Raw genomic sequence first — 23,861 nt, forward strand, 5'->3', positions numbered from 1 at the left:
AAATCTATTTGTTTTTATATGAAATGTATTACATTAAGAAATTTTACTACCACTTTTCTTTCCTACCACCTTTTACTCATGTTTCCCATATCTGAGTCATGCAAACACAGAACATATTTGAAATAGGCGCTCTGAATGCCAAGTAACTTACTCTGAAAATATTAGTTCCTAAAAAATGATCAAAATCAAGCCCTATGAATGTTTAGGAGGCAAGGTTAGGATAATATTATGAAAGAGATTTGTGTTTTGCTTAAATGACTCTTAAACACGAATTTCTAAAAAAAAAATACATTTTCAAATCTGTAAAGCTTGTTCCCCATTTATTTTTTGTTGTGATTCAGAAATACAAGATATGAAAATTAGGTTACAATTTTGCCACAAAAGCGTCTAAAGTAGCAAACACAAGTTCTAATATATATCAAAATAGCCAAGTGCATTCTTACAGTTTAAAAATGTCTTTAGAGTTGTCCCCTCAAGCAAGTGTAAAATATAATAGCTATTATCTCCTCTTCAAAATATCAAATCTGCCGTCACTGCACTGAACTAAACAAGATTTAGTCCAGAGTATGGAAGGTTATGGTTAGTGTACTTTTTAAAGCTGAGTTACTAAGAACTAAGGACATGAGGAAGATACAAAGCATCGTATGTCAAAAACTATGAATATTTAAAAGTGTCCTCATGTGAGTGAGACATGTTTAAATTAGAACATGAGGTAATAAAATTAAATCTGTTGATGATAAAACTCAATAAAAAAAAATTATCATGGTATTGCCTTCTTCCAGAAAGACAAAAACATACAATTCTTCGAATTGAAGCTACTATTTCCAAAATGCTTTTATCATCCAAATATTAGAAATGCACTCCCAAAGTTCACTTCTAAGAATCAGTGATAGATACATGGTTTAACCAGCAGATTTCTAACTGAACACATGTAAGTATTAATGCAAAGAGGCCATTATTGACAGTATTTTTTCATTTTTTCTCTTTTCAGCTGTGAAAATTAAATTTTAAAAAATAACAGAAAAGAACAATTTCCTGGACTTCGTTTTTGTAAAAAGAAATGGGGGTTATATCTTATATCTTTTTCAATTATAGAGGGTCCTTGAACATATTTTGGAATTTCTATGGATGAACGACATTTAACATTTTTCTTAAATAAATATACTCACAAATACACTATAATAAAACAGTAAAACCAAGCCCAGCAGAGGCAACCACTTCAGAACCAACACACACAATAAACAGTAGTTGGTCACAAACAGAAAGCCAACATTTCAACAGAATTGTAATCAAACTCCTTCTGCCAAAGGTAAGACATACACACTTCTGGGTACAGTACGAAGTGTTGAATCAACGACCCTTTTAAAAAAAAGAAAAAGAAAACAGAAATGGCAACAGTTTCCTGAACAATCTGACTCAGGGGGTTTTGTGTGTGTGTGTGTGTGTTGTTGTTGTTGTTGTTTTTAATTCCCCTGAGCAAGCAAAAAAAAAAAGACAAGTCAGTATAAAAAATGTACAAAAACTGAGCCAAAAAAGATAAAAAATAGAATTTGCCTTTGTAGTATTTTCATGTTTTGGATGAAGTCAGATCTTTGTGTGACACTGCTAAATGTCTATAATCCTTTATCCAAACTGTTCGGGCCAGACTCATTCCAGAATTCTTAATTTTTCAGATTTGGAAAAAGGAGATGTGGGGCATATGCTGGGTATCATGAAACGTGTCCATAGAATCTAGGGCAATACCCAGAATCAAACTCGTTGTTGCTTCTTTGGGAAAAATTAATGAAGAGTCCATAAAATGGATAAATCCAAACTCGAACACATCAGTTCAAGTCAGGTTTTGCTATCAAATGAATAATGGCACCAAATTTAGGAAAAGGGGGGGGAACCCCAACAACTTCGTTTTCAAAGCTTTTTGGATACGGGGCTTTGGCCCTTTAACTTGTCTGACAAAGAAGCCCATTCCTTGACGATATGATCTCCACAAAATCTACTCTCATGCCCGAGCTACAACAGGCTTGAGGAAAGGATCCCCACCGCAGAATGGTGGCTCTTAAATTTGTTCAGGGAGCAGATGACCTGGACGTGACGGTACAGGCTACGAGGAAACCTTGAAAACGTCTACGGAAGTAACTGTGGTCCGATAACCGTGCTGAACAAGACACCATCTCGGGCAAGATTTCCATCTGGACCAGCACACGGAGGTGCCAGCAAGGAACATTCACCAGAAAATATAAAAGTGAGAAATAGCCAGACGTTAATGTGTAACTGTTTTCTGCGAATTAGGGAAACAGAGCCATTACTCTATCTTGAGGCTGCGAGATATGACCTAATGTAGTTTGCAAACGATGGCTACAGAAGACAGAGAGATTCATGAAACTCTTATGGCATCCACCCACCCCCACAAACTGCAATGAAGTCATTCCAAGCAACTTCTATATTAAATAATTTCTTCGATCTTTGTCAGTGTTAAAATATGCCATTCTCAGATCCTCATTAAAAGGATGCCAAGGATTAAAGCCATTAAAGCCATATCTTACTTTTAAAAAGTTAAGTCATCTTAAAGTCAAGAGGTTCAAAAACTCAAGAGCAAAAAAAGGTCTGCTGTAGGGGCGCCTGGGTGGCTCAGTGGGTTAAAGCCTCTGCCTTCGGCTCAGGTCATGATCTCAGAGTCCTGGGATCGAGCCCCGCATCAGGCTCTCCACTCAGCGGGGAGCCTGCTTCTCTGCCTACTTGTGATCTCTGTCAAATAAATAAAGTCTTTAAAAAAAAAAAAAAAAAGTTCTGCTGTAATTTTTAGGCCTTTAATCTTTTGTATGCGCAGTAAATGCATACTGTGTGTGCAAGAAGGAGGGAGCGTAGCATTACGATGAAGGGGACTGTCCCTAAGTAGGAAGCACATACAGTGACAGGATGAAGCAGGGAACGTTGGCCAAAACCCATGAGAGGCACTTATTGTGAAAATCCACTAACTGAGCAACAGAGCCTGTGATGTGAAAACAACATTCAGGGGGCCGAGAGGATTCCAGGGCTTACATTGTGGGAGTGATGACTGGGCTTCCTTAATGTGGTGTGGAGAGAAGGTTCTCCGATTAAATGGGAGTCACAGAAAGAATGGGTGATCATTTTCTTTCAAAAATGAGTATCTCAAAATCGGCCTTGTCCTAACTTTTCTCTTAATGAGGAAAATGTAAATATACGATCATCGCCTTTCGTAAAAGCTACATATATGCTACCAGAAGAATGTCACGCTTTTTAATTTTTTTCACCTGTTTTAATTAATTCATGAGTTAATTTAAAAAGTCAAGTCAAAAAATTTTAACTAGTCTTTTTTTTATATATAAAAATATTATAGCAGTATCAGGAAAACATAGGGAGAAACGGGAAGAATGACAAGACACTCTAACGGGATGGGTGAGCTCTGCGTCATCATGGCTGTTGAAGAAATTGTAAACTTTTAAGCTTCTAAGATTTTATTTCTCTTCAGAAAACATTTTAGGAGGCTGCCTTTCCCCGTGAATGAAAAACAAAAAGTGCTCTACGCATTCGAGTCTAAAGAAGACAAGAAATCACTATTTTTCCTACTGGAAAATCGCTCTCTCCTGCCCTTCCCCTGCATTGCTCTCTCTCATCCCCCTGTATTTTTATGGGATCAAAGAGAGAGAGAAGCCACGAGTGGCCACCAGAAGACAGTGAGTCAGGGACATCATCACACACTCAGATTTGCTCGCAATGTGTAAAACTCCTCTTGAATAAAATACACCATGTTAAAAAGACCAAAGGAAAAAAAAAAAAAAAGCCCCAGAAACCCATAAACTGCCTATCATGGAAGGTTAAAAAAAGTCCCCAAGGCTGCATTTTATGTATCATAAAGTACATTTCTGGACTTAATCTCAACAGAGTGGGAAAAAAAGAATAAATCGACACATGTAAATGATCATTCTGGAATCACGGTCTTCACCCTGCTCCCATGCTGTTCATTCCCACAGGGTCGCCACCTCCCCGCCCCCAGAACCAGGGTCTCCTGCTCCGTATTTGCATAGTGTTAATAACATCACCCAAGCCGCACGCCTCTCCCCTCGCCTGCAGCCAGGTTTCTGAAGAGCTGGTCCGATCTCACATATTCGAAAGCGATACATACGTGTCTGTAGGCCAAAAACTGGGTCCCTTTTAGCAGCAAGCCGTTCAGTTATTGAGAAACAGTCTTTTCCCCAGGGGTACGGATTAGGCAGTTTTGTCTGCAATTTCCGATTTTGCTCTCTGCATCATGCAGCGACGCACTATGCTGTCGAAGCTTCCGAGGTAAAACAGCGCGATGGTGCGGAAGAGGCCCATGGTGACCACCTGCGAGACACAGAGAGACCCCGAGCTCGTCCCACAGCACAGGGCCACACCTCACCTCAGCGGGTTTCAAGGTCCTCTCCCATAAAGAGTTTCGAAGACACATCTTCTAATCTGCTCCAAAGATGATGAAAACTCCCAAACCAGGGCGCCTGGGTGGCTCCATTGGTTACATGTCTGCCTTGGGCTCAGGTCATATCTCAGGGTCCTGGGATCAAGTCCCATGTCCCCCGAGTCGGACTCCCTGCTCAGCCGGGAATCTGCTTCTCTCTCCCACAGTCCCTCCTCCCTGCTCTCTCTCTTCTTTCTCTCTCAAATAAGTAAAATCTTTAAAATAAAATAAAATAACTCTTTAAGCATCAGGAGAGCACGGAGGGCAGAAGCTGTCCACTTTGCGCCCCTGGATGGCATGTGCCTGTCAGAGTTGTAACAGCCGAATGTTTGCCCAATTCATAAATTCAAATTATACAAAGAGCAAATTAGGTATTCTTAGCAGTCCCTGGATTCTAATAGCTAGAGAATATCCACTCCAGCATCCCCAGTACCCAAACTGTCATCAAGGCTTTCTGGTATAAGACTTATGTTCTGGGGACGCTTGGGTGGCTCAGTGGGTTAAAGCCTATGCCTTTGGCTCAGGTCATGATCCCAGGGTCCTGGGATTGAGCCCTGTATCGGGCTCTCTGCTCAGCAGGGAGAAGAGCCTGCTTCCCACCCCCCCCCCCGCCCCCACTCTGCCTCTCTGCCTACTTGTGATCTCTGTCTGTCAAATAAATAAAATCTTAAAAAAAAAAAAAAAAGACTTATGTTCTGAACAGAAAAGTCAGACTCTATTCTAAGTGCTAGCACCATAGCGAGAAAGACACAGGGCCTGCCTTCCACAAGCTTCTTTGATAATTAGGAAGACGACCAACTGGGGAGGACAATTACTGCATTAGGCAGAGACAGGGGATGTCCATTAACCATCAGGATTCCTGTCCTCATGGCAACACCTCTGACTGGAATTTTTTTCAAGACACAGAACTACGAAGAAAAGCATTTTCAAATACACTAGTTCTCAAATGTTGCCTCCCGTGGGCCCTTTTTAAGAAAAGCACTAGAAGACTAAAAAAGCCACATTAAGGGGTCAGTGAAGAAAGGGAACGTCATGTGACCCAGGAGGCAAGGGACCCCCAAAGCAGATGACAGGTAGAGGGAGCCCCAGACATGGGACAGTCTGTCCTGACGGGTGGCTCAGAAGGCTCCAGGAAGGATTGCTTCCAGAAGGGAAAGCTGACAGAATGTCTGATATTTCTGAGAGGAAATGAAGACTGTCATTATTAATACATAGAAAAAAGCCAATAACAGTTTCAGGGAAAACAAAAGGTTATACAAGAAAGGAAAATTAATTATGCATAACACAGAGTTCAGCTGTGAAGAGCATTGGCATAGCTGTAATAACGATCATCTCAAATACAGATCTAACCAGAATCACGATATAAGTAGAAAGGGAGGGTGGGCACGAGGAGAGGCGGCTGTAAGCAGAAGGGACAGGGTGTGAGGAAGAGCTAACTCCTCCTCGTTCTTGGTGGAAGCCCATGCCTGACCCCAAGCTGAGAAATCTGTGGAGGCAGCCATGTAAGTCCACACTCTGGGCACACTCTAGACGGACACATGGGGGCCCAGCCCACAGAACAGCGTGGCTACGTCCGAGAAGTCCAAAGGGGGGCCCGCTGTGGTTCCCACAGAGCCTTGCAAACACCGGTTCTCTGAAGGGTGTGTAAGGATAACTTTGAAAAATGAAAGAACCAAAGGGAGGCTGGAAAAAGGCAAAACGACAGGGACAGTGAAGAGATCAGTGATTGCCAGGGGTTCGGGAGGAGGAGGGAAGGACGACCAGGAGGAGCACGGGTGAATGTGTGCGCTGGGAATGACTCCACGTTATACAGGGTGACGGCGGACATGCGGCACCAGACGTACATGGCAGTGTACACTTGTCAAAACCCGTAGGAAGGTCACGTGACACCAAGAATAAACCCTAACATAAACCACGGGCTTGCATTAATGATGACGTCTGCCTACTGGCTCATCACCTGTGCCGATGTGCCACGCTAATGCAAGATGCTAGTAACGGGGGGTCTGTGGGCACAGGAAGAGGGGGTGTATGGGAACTCCGTAATTTCAACTCAAATTTCCTATCAACATAAAACTGCCCTGGAAAATAAGTCTATTATTAAAAAAAAAAAGAAAAAAAGAAAGGAAAAAAATCAAGAAAAAGCAATGAGAACACAGCACACCAAAACGCTAAAATAGTTAAGTCTAAGGAATTGAACGGTCTTGGAGTTTTCTGGAAAAAGCAACGCTTAACCTGAGACCTGAAGGAAGACCAGAAGTTGGTCAGACAGAGGAAGGCCGGGGATGGAGGCAGAGACACAAAGTCATGGGAAGAGGAGGAGGGGCAGGAAGGGGAGCAAGGTCGAAGGTCAGAGGGCTATGCCACGTAATGGAGTGGAAGCTTTACATCAGCGGGCCTGGGGGGCCGCCCAGGGTTGCCCTGCAGGGTGGGTTATACAGTTCGGGAAAATGGGCATGGAACTTGAGGGCACTCGGATGCAGCCGGGCCTGGGGCAGGGTGCTGTAAGGCCACTGGGAGGGGGGCCATGTCCCGTATAACTGGAGTGGCTGCCCCCCGCCCCCGTGATCACTGCCAGGGGAGAGTGCAGACCGTGTGCTGTTGGGCCTTCTGATTTTCCACAGAACATCTGACTTCTCATGGACAATCTAATTTTAAAACCATTTTACGTCAACCTGCACACTTACATACCAGATGAACCACACAAAACATGTTACGGGCCCATACGCTCCCAGGTGACCCCTCTGACTCAGAGCGTGACCCAGGCGGGGAGCTGACCGCCGTGTCCCAGGCCTGAAGCGGGGGAGCAGCAGCGGGGCTGGGAGAGCAGGGGAGTCAGAGGAGAGACAGACCTGCCGCCTCACGTGAGGGGCAGGACGGGGTCCAGGATGACACCGCTTCCTCGTCAAGCTCTTGAGTGAACGTGAACACGGACCCCGATCACAGACTCGGGGACGGGGAGGTGGGGGCGGGACGCGGGGGAACACAGCTTCATGGCAGGCATGTGGAACTGGGGTGGGAGGTCGCAGGCCAGGGGAAACACCTCAGAGAAATTCCTACAGAACTGCAGCGGACGAAACCGCTATGGGCTGACGTTTTCTGCCGGGCGTCACGCATGTGGAAGCAGGAGAGGGGACAAGACGGCCACACAGAACGTGCTGACCAGAGGCTCCCGCTATGTGCCAGGCACGGGCTGTAAGGGGCCGCCCTCGGAGAGCTAACACGGGACACAGCGTCTACCTCTAAGAGCGTCAACAAAGTCACGGAAGAGAAGAGTGAAGAAAGCCCACACCCCAGTCCTTCGGGTTGTCAGTCTGGACACGGTCCACCACACGAAGCTCAGTACTTGGTCATAAACTACCCAACAGAGCAGGCAGGCCCCTTCCAGGCAGCCTCCCAGCCCTCCGCCTGCGCTCCGCCATCCCGCATCGGGGCCGTGCAGAGCCTGCCCTCTGGGACAGCTCTTGTCCTGTCACACTGCGTTCGTATCACCTCTGCCCGCCGCTGCCACTAGACCGGGAGCCTGGAGGCCGCAGAGGCTGCGCCCGAGTCTGCAGCAGCGGACCCGGCACCGGGCGCATCAACGAGCGGCTCACTTCTCTGTGGCTGGATGAGCCAGAGCGTGGGTGGGAGGACGGTCTGCGCGGAATCCTTGACTTGTACCTCCCTGAGCATAGTTGCCTGTGAGCGGACTCCTCTGGAAGGGACGTTCTTGTCTGATGCCCGGTACCCTACATCACTCTACCACAAACACTTGGACCTGCGGTTCTCACAAGAGCCCCGAGAGCAGAGACGGCGAACCCCTCTACATGCACGGGGCCAGAGCACAGAACACTTCTCCCCTCTCTGAACCCCTCGGCTGCTGTCCCTCACTATGTCCTGCTTTCTCGCCACTGCCACAGCAAGAGAATCAACTTCACACCCGCAGATAAAGTTATCAAGTCTTCTGTTAGCCTTTTCTCACTGGGTTTTAACGAGAGGCACTGGGTGTCTGTCTGTCTGTCTGCCTGGTTACAAGCACAGCTCACCTGCTGGAGCCCTTCAGTAATGGAAGTTACCGGAGCCATTCCACAGGTCAGGGACGACAGCATGTACCCGTCGGAGCCAATGGAACTGTTAAAATTCCCTTGCTGAAACAGAAGGGGGAGAAAAGAGGCAACAGTAATAACCAGGAAAGGAATCAGCACATCAGAGACTATGAAGTGTGCGGGGCGCCCGAGTGGCTCAGGCAGTCGAGTGTCCAGCTTCCGATCTGAGCTCAGGTCAGGATCTCAGAGTCGAGAGCCTGAGCCCTTCGTGGGGCTACACACGCTGGGAGAAGAACTCGCTTAAGGTTCTCTCTCTCCCTCTCCCCTACCTGCTCAAATCAGAGCACACCTGCATTCTCTCTTTCTCAAAAAAAAAAAAAAAAAAATTAAATTAAAAAAGAAGAAACAATGCAGTGCGTCCACTTTAGGTGGCATGAGAGGGTAACAAAGCTATGTCAAAGCTCGTAAACAAATGTGGCCTCAGCCGATGGGCCAGAATGGCTACGCAGGGCATTCTCAAAATGTGGATCCAAGAACGCTGGGGGTCCTGAGACCCTTTCAGGGGACCCAGGAGGACAAAACGACTGTCATAATAATACTAAGACCTTAACTGCCTTTTCACTGACATTTGCACTGACGGGCCAAACTGCTGGCTCATTAGCACCAACCACAGTAGCGGCATCCCTCCATGGCCCACACACTTGCAGCAATAAGTAAAGGGAAATTTTTAAAAATCTTTCGAAGATTTTAAAAGGTCAGTTTTGCTTTAAAGTGCTCTTGATAGAGCAATAAAATTAATCATTTTATTAAATCTCAACTCTAATGGGCAAGTCTTCTTAATACTCTGGGTGACAAAAAGAGAATACACACCCAGTGCCTTGTGCTGGGCTCTGTCGCCAAGGCGGACAGCTGCCCTGCAGAAAGGCCCTCCTCCCACTGTTTAAGTCATGAAACTTAACCTACGATTATTCAGACTTGGGTATTTGGAAGACATTTTGTGGAAAAGGAATAAAATGAGCCTGTCCCTTCAAGAGAATCGGCAGCTTTTATGGTCAGTGTTAAAAATCTGAGCTTTCAAGGAAAAAATTAAGATTTGTGAAAACCTATCTGCCACTGTGAGATTGTCAGCTTTGTAATATGTAGACTTTCATGATCAGACCAGCAGTAATATGAATGGATACAATTTTTCTGATAACTCAGTGAACCCATATTTTCCAAATGACTAATGCACAATGTTACAAAATCATGAATGGGTACGAAACATGCAGAGTGCAAAGACCAATGGAATTTAATGTAACAGAGAACAAAACAGTTCATTAATGTAGTTTCCAATTCCATGCGGTAATTAACCTTTAAGAAACTATTATTCATTCAGTTCGGGTTTAATATCAAAGAAGAATGTCCACAGTTATCTGAAAAGTCCATTAAATATCCCTCCCTTTCCTAACTACATATCTGTCTAAGGGCAGATTTTCTTTATATCCTTCACTCCAAAACAGATCACAGCCGAATGAGTGTGGAAACAGCAATGAGAATCCCGCTGTCTTCGATGAACACAAACATTGAAGAGACTGGTGAAATGTAATACAAAGGCACTCTTCTCACTTAAGTTTTGTCTTGGAAAATTACTATTGGAGAAAGATTCCATTAAAGTGTAATAGGTTTACTGTGGCTACTTTAAATGGATTAAAAAATAATTTTTTTTTTAGATTATGCCATTTGGGGGCACCTACGTGGCTCAGTTGGTTGAGCATCTGCCTTTGGCTCGGGTCATGATGCCGGGGTCCTGGGATCAAGTCCCGCATCGGGCTCCCTGCTCACTGGGGAGCCTGCTTCCCTCTGCCTGTCGTTCCCCCTGCTTGTGCTCTCTCTCTCTCCCTCAAATAAATGTATAAAATCTTAAAAAAAAAAAAAAAAAAGATTATGCAGTTTCAACTTCTCACATGGCAACCATGGAACAGTATCTCCGGGCCTGTCACCAGTTTCGTGTGTAAAGTGGTCAAGAAATGAAGTTTGAAAACCACTGGACTAGACGAATCCTACCGAGATACAAACAGCTACTTGGGATCACTGAAAACCCTGAGTGTGTTTCCTCTGATCTGGGGGAAGCAGGAAACACAACCCTCACCCACCAGGACAGTCTTTCTAGGCCTCTGAAAACAAGCGGCGCCTGGTGCTTCCAGCAAGTGCGTGTATCTCCCCAGAGCCGGTGTCTCCTGTATCCCGCTCAGTCCCTGCCCGGGGCTAAGCAGCACGCGGGCCTCACGGCGCCTGCACGGCTCACTGACACCTCATTCTGAGGGTCCTCAAACTTCCTACATGCGGTGTAGACCTAACGCTCACCAACACCCCTCATTAGTGCATGTTGTGCTGGGGGGTAGGCTCACAGGATGTCAACAGAAGGCTGTGGGGCACGTTTGTGGGGTCCACAAAATGGCAGGCATGGGTTTCCAAAGACACCACTTTTGACTCCAGATAAACTCATAGCCTGGATGCTCATGGGTGGGGGACAGGATGGTGGCCCAGTGGGCCTGGGCGCACAGCCTTTTCAGTGAACATTTGTGAAAATGGTCCTGGGAAGAAGGAAGGTCAAAGAAAAAAAATCCTTAATCAATAAGTCCAGCATTTAATAAAGTGCCTAAAACCAATCTCTAACGCCAAGGGCTGTGGGAAAGCCACAAGAAGGTGGTGGGCCCCCGACAGGATCTAGGACACACCATTTACACACACAGGGAAGTCTCATGTTCTTCTGAGAGAACCGTAGTTCCCCGGCATTCTTACTCATCAATCTGTTCCTAAGGTTAAGATGTATAATTACTTTCTAGGAGCCTCCGAATTAACATGAAATCAACAAAGTATCTCAAGGAAGACCAGCGTCCGACACACAGATGAAGCAGACCAGAAAGACACAGTAATTTATGTGGTGAAGTAAGCCCTGGCACAAACACAGTCTTTTCAGAAATGTAGTGCTACAACCGTTAAGAAAGAAAACAAGAATTGTACTTACTATGGCGTCTTTAACAATTTGTTTGGCCACTTGCTCTGGTTTGCAAACAGATACGGTCTCTGAAATCAGGCGAGTCTCCAAAGGCTAAATGGGGGGAAAAGAACAGGCTTATCAATCCCGTTATCACCCAATAAATTCAAGAACAAATAATTCTTACAACCCTCTCTCCCCTACTTCATAAAGAATTCCAGCCTTCTACCTTTGAGCAGAATCCTACTCAAATCAGGAATCAGGTACGTCTGGATTCTACATCAGTTTCTACCTGGTCACTGCATAAAATTCACCTCGGCGGCTGGAGTGAAACAAGGAGGCCCTTGCCACTCTCTGTGGGACAATGTGTGGTCTCGGCTCCAGCGACGACCAGCAAAGCTGGCATGAGACCACATCACTGGTGCAAGGCTGGGGGCATCCTCAACTCCCAGGCAGACACCTGAGCGCCAGTGTTTACACGGAGCCTGGACAACGCGCCCTAAGCAAGTCTGCCTTATAACCAGCATCGCCGCTACAACCACATTCCAGGCCAGCAAAGGACTGACATGTGGACGGAGCTGAGGTCCTGGGCAGAGAGAGCCCCAGCCCAGCCCCTGTTCAACAACACAGCTGTGTCTTAAAAGACCTGCAGAGGAGGTAACAAGGAGGATGGGACAGAAAACATCGAGAGCCCCCCCGGCATGGCTGGGGGTTCATTATCGGACTGCTGTATCAGAACCCCAAATCCGAGGTGGTGAAAGGCAGCCACCTAGTTCAAAAGCCTTTCCTGAATTCTTCCTCCTCGCATCTCTGCATATTTCTGCCTTAATAGGTCTTACAGCTATATGTGTATTTGCACCTTACCTCCTAAGTTCCTTGTGGATAAGGTCTTTCTTTTCTTTTTTTTTTTCTTTGTAAAATCTTCTTTACAGTGACATGAACATGCGCTCAGAAATTCTTTAAAAGGGAGTTTCAATTAGACGTTTGAAAACTAAAGCCTTAAATGGCAGGAAACTGTAACTTTTATTTACCATGTAGGCTTGAGAATATTAAAATAAAAGCACAGGACGTATTTTCTTAAATTAGAAAAGCATAGCACTTCATAAAAGTCAAATATTTCTTGATGAACCTGAATTCAAAGAAAGGCTCTTCTCAAAGGGCCTGTCCCTTCTTCCAGACCAGTCTGGCACAACCAGGCCACACACGCAGTAGATTTAAAAGTACCATGGCGCCCCCTAAGGGGCCTACACGCCAACACACGGTTTGATTTATCCCAAGAAGTCGGCTCAACACTACTGCTAGAGGGAAAAAACCCAACTTAACATCAAAATCCAATCTTCACAGGGAAATCACCACTCTTTGTCAGCTTTGGCTTCCAACGAAAAGACTGTTACCAAATGTTGCAAATCTGCTTAGCAGACCCCTGCTTATTCTAACACAGGGCATTTGGCTTAAATTTACTTCTTTGAAAGAGTTGTAATCTCCAGAGGCAGAGCCAAAGAGAAATGAAAAGGAAAAAGACTTCTAAATCATAGACATTTTTTTGCAAATAGACAGTCTCTGGCGCATTTATGCCGCAGAGCCTCACACTTACTACGCGTTAGTATAAAGGAGAAGAAAACCAATCCCCGCCCATTCAAAGGCAGTAAGTTCTGATCCATTCCCTTCTCCACTCGCTTCCTCTGCTTGCAGGGTGCCTACGGCGCATCAAGGCTAAAAAGGCTCCTTTAAACTAAGTGCAAAGTATGCATTCAGCTCAGCAGGACTGTCATTGCGTATAACGTAAATGTCCAGTGGCGAAAAGCACTATAAAGAAAAATAAAGCCAGAGGAAAGGACGGTGAATACTCCAAGGGAGTGACCTTTGAGATACAGAGGGTCAGGGAAGGCCTCTTCAGGTGAAGTCTGTACAGAGACAGAAAGAAGCAAGGGGGGACGCCCCGGTGTCTCAGTCGTTAAGCATCCACTCCGGCTCAGGTTATGATCCTGGGGTCCTGGGATCGAGCCCAGCATCCGGCTCCCTGCTCAGCAGGAAGCCTGCTTCTCCCTCTCCCACTCCCCCTGCTCTGTTCCTTCTCTCGCTGTGTCTCTGTCAAAAAAATAAATAAAACCTTTAAAAAAAAATTCCGTTTTATGATGGGGAGTTCCACTAGCCACATTTCAAGTGTTTAAGAGCCACAGTGTGACTACCATATTGGAGAGTGCAGACACTGAACATTTCCATTCTAGAGAATTCTATTAAACTGTGCTGCACAAGCAGGGTCTTTTTCTTTTTGTTTTTGTTTTTGCACAAGAGGGGTTTCAACAGGGGAGTGACAAGACCTGACTTACTCTTTAGAAGGATCACTGGCCGCGTGTGAAGAACAGACAGGGATGGGAGGAGGGGGCAGAAGAGGCTAGTCCTGATAACCGCAGTTGTCTTTGGTTTTGCTGTTAAAAAAGGTCTAATTCAGGATAAGTTCTGAGAGGAGAGCCAAGAGGATGTGTGGTCAAGCGGGGGAGTGGTGGGGGAGAAGAATCAAGGCTGGCTTCTCTGTTACTGGCCTGAGCACTGGGCAGATGCTGGGCACCAGGCAAGGAGCTGGGAAGTTAATGAGGGGGAATGAGGGAATCCTAAGATCCGTTTCTGCGATGCTAAGTCAGGAACAGCAACCAGGTGTTTAAGTTCAGAGGAGAGAATATCATTGTTAAAGAATATCATCTAGGGGCGCCTGGGTGGCTCAGTGGATTAAGCTGCTGCCTTCGGCTCAGGTCATGATCTCAGGGTCCTGGGATCGAGCCCCGCATCGGGCTCTCTGCTCAGAAGGAAGTCTTCTTCCTCCTCTCTCTCTGCCTGCCTCTCTGCCTACTTGTGATCTCTCTCTCTGTCAAATAAATAGATAAAATCTTAAAAAAAAAAAAAAAAAGATTATCATCTAGTTAGTTAAAATTACAGGCCATACTCAACCTCACAAAGAAAATACCTTATTAATTAGGTAAGCCCTTGAATATTATTAGCAAAAGTCATGGCCTTGGGAAATAAAGGCTGTGTTCTCTAAGACCCCACATGGAAGGTCCAGAAAGTCCAGACACGTCTACCTAGCACATTAGTTGAAAAGAACTCAATTTTCTGACGGGTGAAAATGACTCCAGGCTGATGGGCGGAAAATCAGAAAATTGGGAAAGGGGTTTACAACATCAAAACAGACACGGGCAAAGACTTACCTTGGTTTTGTTTTCTTCTGCAAACCCAGGGGTGTCTGTGTCTGGCGGGTAGGCAACTGTGACATAGACGTTGTATGGCTTCACCTGCATTTCAGAAACGAAACATGTCCCTTCAGTACACAAAGTACGATCCCCCTTCTTCCCTTATTTTCCTGCACTGACTGCCAGGGGCACACGTGACAGATACTGCCCTGAGTCTCTCAGAAGCTGGCAAGACCAGCAGGGTGATTCTGCAGGTGGAGAACCAGCCCTCATGGGGTCTGAAAACTCCGCTCCACAAAGATCATTCAGGAAGAAAGGCAAAAAGCCTGCCCCAACAACCTCTACTTCAGAAGGAGGCTGGCCCTAAGGTACAGAGATTCACCTCCTTCTAAGTTTTGCCCACCCCGCAGGCCAGGTGAGGCCCTGGGGGCGGTCCAGGAGGAAGGCCGGCAGCTGAAAGGCAGTCTGCCCGTCCCCCCCTCCGACCCCGACAGCACTCAGGCCTTGCATGCCAGCCAGTGGGACGGGTCTGCTCCTCCGCCATCAGACTGCAACTCTGGCTTCCTCAATGGCTGCCTCTGAAACCCTTACTGATTTCAACCAAAAAATACATGAAGATCATTCAAAACCCTCTCCCTAGGCCCTTCTTGTGCCACCCAGACCCCAGCCGAGAAGGAGATGGATCCCTGAGACGTTGGCCTGATCAAGAACTCCCCAGGCAACCAGCCTCCGCCCATGAGGGCATCAGAAGTTACTCTGCCTTCCACCACAGAACCAGCCAACAGGATTCTCCCCCTGGTGAGTCCTGGGTCAGACCAGCCAAGCACCTCTCCGAAGGCCACCTCATCCTTACTTGGATGCAGAAACTCCTTCCCCAGCTTCACGCGGGCTCTTAGGCTTGTTTACCTCACCACCAGGCCTCCACTGAAATTCTCTACTCATCAACACGCCCCGAACAAGAAGACTCCAGAAGATTCTCCCGCTAGTCAGCCAGGACACACCCTCCCAAAGATCCTGCCCGTCGGCGGCCCCGCTCCACACTCTCATCTGGCCCCAATTCTTAATGGCTCGAAGGGCGACAGTTCACACCATCAAAACTGCTGCCCCTTGACTCGCTGTTCGGCCCCAGGACAACACCGAGGGGAGCTGAGAGCGGACAGGCAGCTGGTGGTGGGGAGGCCCCCACGTACCTCAAGGGGGCTGAGGAGTGACAAGACCGCTTCCTCACACAACAGCCTCTCAGAGCATCCCGGGGCCCCATCTTTTCACACGGGCCTTTTCCTCCCGGGGTCCCTCCGGGAGGCAGCGGAAGGGTCGGGAGACCCACGGAGGCAGAAGACCCCGGCCGGCCGCCCCGACGAGTGCGCCCGCCCAGGGCGATGTCTCTGCTGGCCGAGCTCCGGCGCTCCGGGGCCGTGAGAGAGCTCACTCGCTCAGCACGGACCGGGCGCGTCTTCAAGGCCCAGCTACGCTCATAAATAGCCCTGGATCCGGGCCAGGCAGTGAGGCTGATGAGCAAAAGCGATTTCTCTTCCACTTGTTTTTGAGATAGTGACTTTGAAATCTGTTTCCCACGGCCCTGCCCTCTGTGGTGCACAGACCAGACAAAAATACCCCCCAGAAAGCCGAGAGGCGGTAACCGGCCCCTAGGAAGCCTGAGGCCGACCCTGCTGGGACACGGTCCTTTCTCTGCTGCTTCTGTGCCCCTTCCTCCTGCGACACATAGGACTGTGGCCTAAGCTAATAGGAGACAGTTCATCAAAACCGTGTTTCTCAGATTCAAGGTTACGGCTGAGCCGCCGAAGGGCTGAAACGGGCTTCCAGAACAGCTTCATCCCGCAGTGGGCACAGACGATCAGGGCTGGGAGAAACCAGTCCCACCCCTTTCCGGGAGCTGCTGTTATGGCTACCATCGTGAAGCACGACGACTCTCTCCACCCACGGCTGGATACCTCCGGTGGCTAATCACCCAATCATTTTATTTCTCCATCCAACACACACGGATTGAGCGCCTACTGTGTGCCAGTATTGGCCTATGAATGAAGATACGATGTCAGCAACTCAGACAGACTCTCCACCCTCGTGGAGCTTACGGTCTCCCAAAACTCTGGGTCAAACAATTGGTAAAAATCAAAATACACCAAACCATATCATCACTTTCCTTTATTTTTTTTTTTTAAAGATTTTATTTATTTATTTATTTGACAGAGAGAGACCACAAGTAGATAGAGAGGCAGGCAGAGAGAGAGAGAGGGAAGCAGGCTCGCCGCCGAGCAGAGAGCCTGATGTGGGACTCGATCCCAGGACCCTGAGATCATGACCTGAGCCGAAGGCAGCGGCTTAACCCACTGAGCCACCCAGGCGCCCTCATCACTTTCCTTTAATCAACGAACCCCTTAACCCCAGCAGAAAAGGAAAGGAGATTAATTTGGCTTCATGTGTTCTTGCCAAGACAATGCTGACTCCCAGAGATCACCACTTTCTCTAAGAATGACTGGGCCGGGACCTCACTGGCTGATTCCCCCGCTCACCTTACCACTGCGCGTTTGCCCTCATCCCCGCTGATTGACCGTTCTCTGTCCTCCCACTCTGCCCCCTACCTTCCTTTTATCGGTTTCTTCCTCCTCCCTGGTCTCCATTTCAACCAGAAGGCCGACCCTCTGCTCGAGAACCAATTTATCATCAAAATAATCCCACCTAAAATGTGTAGTTCCTAATTCCAGCGGAACGAAGGTGGGGGGTCAGGCAGGGGCACTGGAGAGAGGAGCAGAGCTGTGGAGGGGAAGTTCCAGAAGGTCAGCTTCAGCTTCCTTTTCATGCTGTGAGAAAAGATGGCCTTGGAGGGAAGCTTTTACCTGGTCTCTACTACTACATCTTTGGCTGTGACCCGTGTCAGGGGCGCCTGGGTGGCTCAGTTGGCTAAGCATCTGCCTTCAGCTCAGGTCAGGTTCCCAGGGTCCTGGGATCACGCCCCACATTGGGCTCCCTGCTCAGTGGGAAGCCTGCCTCTCCCTCTGTTCTCTCTCTCTCTGTCTCTCAAATAAATAAAATCTTCAAAGAAAAAAATCTGCTTTCCAAAAAAATTACCTTTTAGAATCTTTAAATCATATATTTATACCTGAAAGACTGAGCTAAAGAAGAAAAAGATCAAAAAATGCAACAAAGCATACTTTCAAACTTATTCATTGTACAGAAAACATTTCTAGGGTTCTACTTTAGTTTGTGGGCAAAGGGTGGGGTGGACAGGAAGATCTGAGAGTTAATTAAACCAGAAAGGATTACCAAACAGTACTTAAAGCCTGAGCAATTCTATAAGGTCTGTTTCATGCACAGAAAACCCAACCACCCTGGCAAACCCAACGGAATTATCCAGGTTTCCAAACCCAGCAACGTACATTTGTAGGGAAACAACGGTTTTGATGCAAGTCTGCTATGAACAAAACTGGATTTTGATTATTGAATTTATTTCCCTCGTGGTACATGTTAATTTTATTTTGTATTTACACGGGGACATTTTTCATGGAGTCTAAATATGGACTGAAGTCCAGCAGCCTTCAAGTCCAAACCAGCTACGAGCAGCATGTGAATCACGCTTGTCCCAAAGAGGCTTTGGGGACTCTATTAGCAACTCACTTCCTTTCCCTCTTCTTTAGTAACATCCTGTTCTACCTGAAGTGAAACCAGGCCACCCAGATTACACATTTTGCCTTCAATGAGCGAATCCTAGAGAAGCTCTGCAAGACAAGCCTTAGGAACAAAAAGCCTTAATAAGCAGATTTTTTATTTCTAAAATAGCTATTTCCTTAGCAGGTGTCTGAGACCAAAGTGAAGGGCTGAGACAACTAGCCAGACGAATCCGGCAACTTCTGACCGAAGTATAGACACATCAGCTGCCGTGGCACAGGCAGAGGACTTCAGCGAGGCAAGGACTTTGTTACTATTTTTATTGCAAAATAACGATGCCACTTGGAGCAATTCCATGAACTACCAAGAATTCCGCGTTCTTGTATCTATAAGGTGGCGTAACCATGTCTGCCCACATACCTCACAAAACCGTTCTAGAAATCAAGTGGTTATTTGCAAAGGAACTTTCAAAGTAAACATTTCAAAAGAAATACTGATATTCTTGTTTCGAAATTTCACAACCACAGGGGCCTCATTAGCTAAACATTATAATGCCCTATTATTGATTAAGAGTATTAAGCCATTTAATAAAAAAGAAATTGGGGGCTGGTTCCGTTTTGATGAACACGGCAGAGTCGATCAGTCCCTAAGAGGCACATCAGGATTGTGTCACTGATTGGACAGCTCATTTGTACTGCAACGTTTGTCCCACAGCTGGGCAGTGTGGCACTCTGTCACATACCATCAAGGACTCTCCTGGTGATTTTCTAAGTCAGGGGTCAGCAAACTATGGCCTGTGGGACAAATCTGGCCCTCCACTTGTTTTTAAAAATGAAGTTTTATTGGCACACAGTCGTAATTGTACATTCACCTGTCACACATGGCTGCTTTCCTGCTCTCACAGTGGGCTGGAGGGGTTGCAAGAGACACCATCTACCCTTCAAAGGCTAAAATACTTATAAGCTGGCCCCGACAGAAAAAAATTTGCTAACTCCTAATATAAATCAGTAAACACAATCCCCAAATCACACTCTTACTGCAAGAAGGTTGATCACAATGAATTCTCTTCTGGGCTCTTAACACGATGTGGTGTTATTTTAATCTATCTCACAGGAGAATTTCACCTTTCCTCTTCAGCGTATGATTTAGGATGGGTATGTGTCCCCAAGCGTCCCCACTTGACAACAATGCAGAAGTCTGCTTCACACAAGCGAGGTTGTATGAAGGCTGTCACATCACGACAAGCACTTATTTTGATGTGAAGCCTCTTTCACAACATGCTCTATTAACTGGGAAAATAAAAAGCACTTGCTCTCATCAGTATTTCTTTAAGACAGTAAGATGTAAGAGAGAGAGAGAGCCAAATGATATTTCTAGGCCAACTCTCTTGTTTTTCAGAAAAGGAAGCAGACCAAGTTAAATGATTTGTCTAAATGCTGAGAGCTAGACGGTAGCTGATTTAAGCTTTTCCCTCAAACACATGCTACGTTCATTATTCAGTCATCAAGGACACGTCTTTTTGTTACAGAAACACCGCCAGGGAATAAAATATCTGGTTAGCCTGATGTATACCCACACGGAATGAGGCCAAAAATACCATGTAAACAGTAGGACTGTGTGTATTAAATGAAGGAATCGAAACGCCTCATGCCCACTTCGCTTCTATCATTGTCTTCATGTGATGAAAAACGTTACCTGCAGAACGCAACTCTTGGGCCGACTGCCCTTCACTGACGTCAAGTCTACAAATGTCTGAGTTGAGGCAACGGCGTGTGTAAAGCGGCTACAAACTAAAGGGGAACCCGCGCCGCTGAGCTGGGAGGCAGACACGTGAAACTGAACACAGCGCTTACCTCCATCTGCAAAGCTTCAGCCAATCCCCTGATGGCAAACTTGGAGGACGAGTAGGCCGTGAAGCCGAATAACCCCAGCTGTCCCGCCTGGGAGGAGACAAAGACGATCCTGCCCACGCGGCGCTCCTTCATGGTGGTGATCACGGCGCGGCTGGGGTACACGCTGCCTAGGTAGTTGACGCTCATGAGTCGCTGCAGGGAACAAAGAGCCACCCAGCAGGTGAGCAAGGTCAAAGCCTCAAGGCTGCGCTTCGTGGGGGTTCTGCCCGCTCTCCCAGTCTGAGTTCTGCAGCGGAGCCCGAGTGGCTGGGAGCCGGTGGATGTGCCGAAGGAAGGAAGGAAGCCGTGAGCCTGTAAACGAGCCGGGATGCCCGTGACCTGTGCTCTGAAGCCTGTCTCAGTCTAGTCTGCTATTCTCACCATGACCTCAGGGATGTCTTTGCTGAAAACCGGTCAGGAGTAGTTTTCTCCTTACCAAAGTACACTTGTCTTGAGGGTAACACTTTTTGAAAGACAGTCTTAGGAAAAAGCCCCCGAATGTTTCCTACCCTACTAGAAGATCACAAAGAGACTAGGAGAGTGATTAACAGCACTGACCGGTTTGAAGCCTTGGCCTGACCGTTTCCTACCTATTTGATGATGAAGAAAGTCAGACATGCTACTTAGTTCTGCAGCTGAACCCAGGGCTCACGCTCGTACTAGCTCAGAGGGCTGTTGCAAGAACTGGACAAGGAAACACGAGTCAAGGAGCGCACAGCCCCGGGGCCGCAGGAAGCGCCTGACCAGCATGGCTCTTAGACTATGGTGGGTAAGAGCGCACGCAGGTACCAAGAGTCTATTTTCCTTCATCCTGGGAACTCTTAAAAGCCTGACATTTTAACTTGGAAGTCCAAAAGTACTTGCATCAAAATGACTCTATATTAAAAGTCCTGGAAAAATACTAGATCTATCGGCCTGTGTAACCAAATACTGCGGAACTCCGAGTCAACCACGGAATGTTGACTCTACAGAAGTTACGTAGCTTTTAGAGATGGTGATCAGAAACACCAGGAGGATGGGGAAATAGTTATTCCGCAAGTTTAAAACAGCAGAGGGCATACAATACTGTATTTACTCTGGGACTGTAGCCAATTCAAATATTAAATAAAAGTACGTGCACACAGGTGCCAAACAGGAAGTACAGAAAATGGTAAGTGATTGTGGGGTGCCGGAGGTGTAGGCGGTTGAGAGTCTGACTCTTGATTTTGGCCCAGATCATGATCTCCTGGGTCATGATCTCAGCCTCATGACAGGCTCCAGGCTCAGTAGGGAGTCTGCTAGAGATTCTCTCTCTCTTTCAGTCTCCCTTTACCCCTCCCCGAACTCATGTGCACGCTTTCTCTCTCCTCCCTCTCTCTCTAATAAATAAATAAATAAAGGAAATTTAAGATGCTGGGATTGCCACCTTTCCCAAAATGTCTTTTGATATCATCACATTATTTTCAAGGAGCGCACAGCTCCTTGAAAAATGCACTAAAAAAGTACTGAAAAAAGAAGGCATGCTGAACCCAAGTGTTAGCCTCTGCTCCCTTCAGAGACCCCACTAAAATCTCGGTGAAAAGATAACAATTTTTTTAAATGCCAACAACCCACAGAAGCATAGACAACAGGAAAAGAAATAACAGCGAGAACATTTTGGAAGCTGAAAAACAGAACGGTGGGCGATAACGAGCTGAGCAGACAGCCGAATGCTAAGCAAGGGACAGAGGAACCAGAGAGCGGGCCTGCACAGAGCACCCCACAGGCCTGAGCAGCACCAGAAGCACTGCTGGGAGCAGGAGGCGAGGCATGGGGCTAAAACCCAGGTGTATCAGCTAAAAATCTGTTTACTTATTTATTTGTTTTTATTATTTTCTTTTGAGAGAGAGAGAGAGATGCAGGCCTGCACGAGTGGAGTGGGGGAGGGGCAGAGGCAGAGGCGGGGGGAGAGAGACTCTCAAGCGGACTCCACACCCACCTCAGAGCCCACCCTAGGGCTCGATCTCAAAACCCTGAGATCATGACCAGAGCCTACATCAAAAGTTGAATGCTTAACCAACTGAGCCACCCAGATGCCCCTAAAAGTCTATTTAAAACATAGACAAATCCACAATTATAATCCAAGATTTCAATACCCCTCTTTCAGTAACTGTAAGAACAAGAGGACACAAAACCAGTCAGGACACGGAAGGCCTGAACCACGTTTCAGCCAACCAGACCCAACCTACACTGCTAGAACACTCTGCCCGAAACAGCAGACACGTGGTCTCCCCAGCACACGTGCATGGCCACAGGAGAGGCTGCATGTTGGGCCAAAAGCAAGTCTCAACAAATCTTAAAGGAGTCAAGTCATACAAGTATGTCTGCTAGCCACAACGGAATTAAATCAGGAATCAGCAAGGAAGTGATTTCTGAAAAATCTCCCAAATATTCAGGAACGAAACAACCGCACTTTTAGATTATCCAAGGGTCAAAGCAAAAATGAAAAGAGAAATTATAAAGTGTCTGTAACTGAACTGAAGTGAAAACACAACATAGGAGAATGTGTGGGACGCTGCCTTGGCATCATGGAGCTGGAAATCTGTAGCACGGGTTAACTGCATTTGAAGAGGGAAGGGGCCGCAAATGCGTGACCTCAGCTTCCACCTAAAAAACTATAAAAGAAGAGCAAATTAAAACAAGAGTAAGCAGAAAAAAGGAAATCACAAAAATAAGAGAGGGAATAAAAGAAATAGAAAAGACAACAGAAAATTAATAAAACCAAAAGCTGTTTATTGAGAAGATCCATAAAATTAATAAATATCAAGTCCTGCTGGTCAGGAAAGATAAAAGACACAAACTATCAATATCAAGAACCAGAGAGGTGGGGCACCTGGGTGGCTCAGTCAATTAGGCGTCTGGCTTCGGCTCAGGTCATGATCCCGGAGTCCTGGGATTGAGCCCTGCTTCGGGCTCTCTGCTCGGTGGGGAGCCTGTTTCTCCCTTTCCCTCTGCCTGCTGCTCTGCTTAATTGTGTTCTCTATCTCAAATAAATAAATAAAATCTTAAAAAAAAAGGGGGGGTGAAAGGTGCTATCACTACAAACTCTAGATATCAAGGGGATGAGAAGGGAATATGATGAACAGCTTGGTGCCTATCAATTCAATGACCTGGACGAAATGGACAAATTCCTTGAAAGCCACAAGCTACCAAAGGTCACTCAAAAAAGAAATAGAAAGGAAGATAAAAATGTAGAGGCACCAGGGTGGCTCAGTCTGTTAAGCGTCTGACTCTCAGATCATGAGATCCAGCCCCACATCAGGCTCTGTACTCAGTGGGAGTCTTCTTGGATATTCTCTCCCTCTGTCCCTTCTCCCACTCCTTCTCTATCTCTCTCTCATTCAAATAAATATTTAAAATCTTAAAAAAAAAAAAAAAGATACAAATGTAGCCCTACATCTATTAAAGACATTGAATTACAGTTAGAAAACTTTCCACAGAGATAAGGTAAGATAAGGCTTCACTGGTAAATTCTAGCAAACATTTAAGGAAGGATAGCAGCAATTCTATACAAATCCTTCCAGAAAACTGAAGAGGAGGGACTATTTTCCTCTTATACAAGAGGCAAGCATTACCGTTACACAAAAATCAGAACATAACATTACAAGAAAAGAAAACTCCAACTAATATCCCTCAAGAATACAGAAAGGATTAATAGCCAAGTGGGGTCGAGCCCAGGAATGCAAG

At 46.5% G+C, this 23,861-nt stretch overlaps 1 protein-coding gene across 1 annotated transcript in view; it reads right to left on the reverse strand.

The window, feature by feature from the left end:
- Positions 1-303: 303 nt before the first annotated feature.
- The window catches only part of KDSR (3-ketodihydrosphingosine reductase), a 38,907-nt gene continuing 15,349 nt past the window's right edge, over positions 304-23,861 (reverse strand). Inside the window, exons 6-10 of the mRNA XM_046024085.1 lie at positions 20,118-20,309; positions 14,659-14,742; positions 11,486-11,569; positions 8,479-8,580; positions 304-4,344 (exon numbers count right to left, since the gene is read on the reverse strand). Coding sequence (XP_045880041.1) covers positions 4,225-4,344; positions 8,479-8,580; positions 11,486-11,569; positions 14,659-14,742; positions 20,118-20,309 — 582 coding nt within the window. The 3' untranslated portion in view covers positions 304-4,224. The remainder of the gene's footprint in view (positions 4,345-8,478; positions 8,581-11,485; positions 11,570-14,658; positions 14,743-20,117; positions 20,310-23,861) is intronic.

This window comes from Meles meles, chromosome 12 (genome assembly GCF_922984935.1).
Source record: "Meles meles chromosome 12, mMelMel3.1 paternal haplotype, whole genome shotgun sequence".
NCBI lineage: Eukaryota > Metazoa > Chordata > Mammalia > Carnivora > Mustelidae > Meles > Meles meles.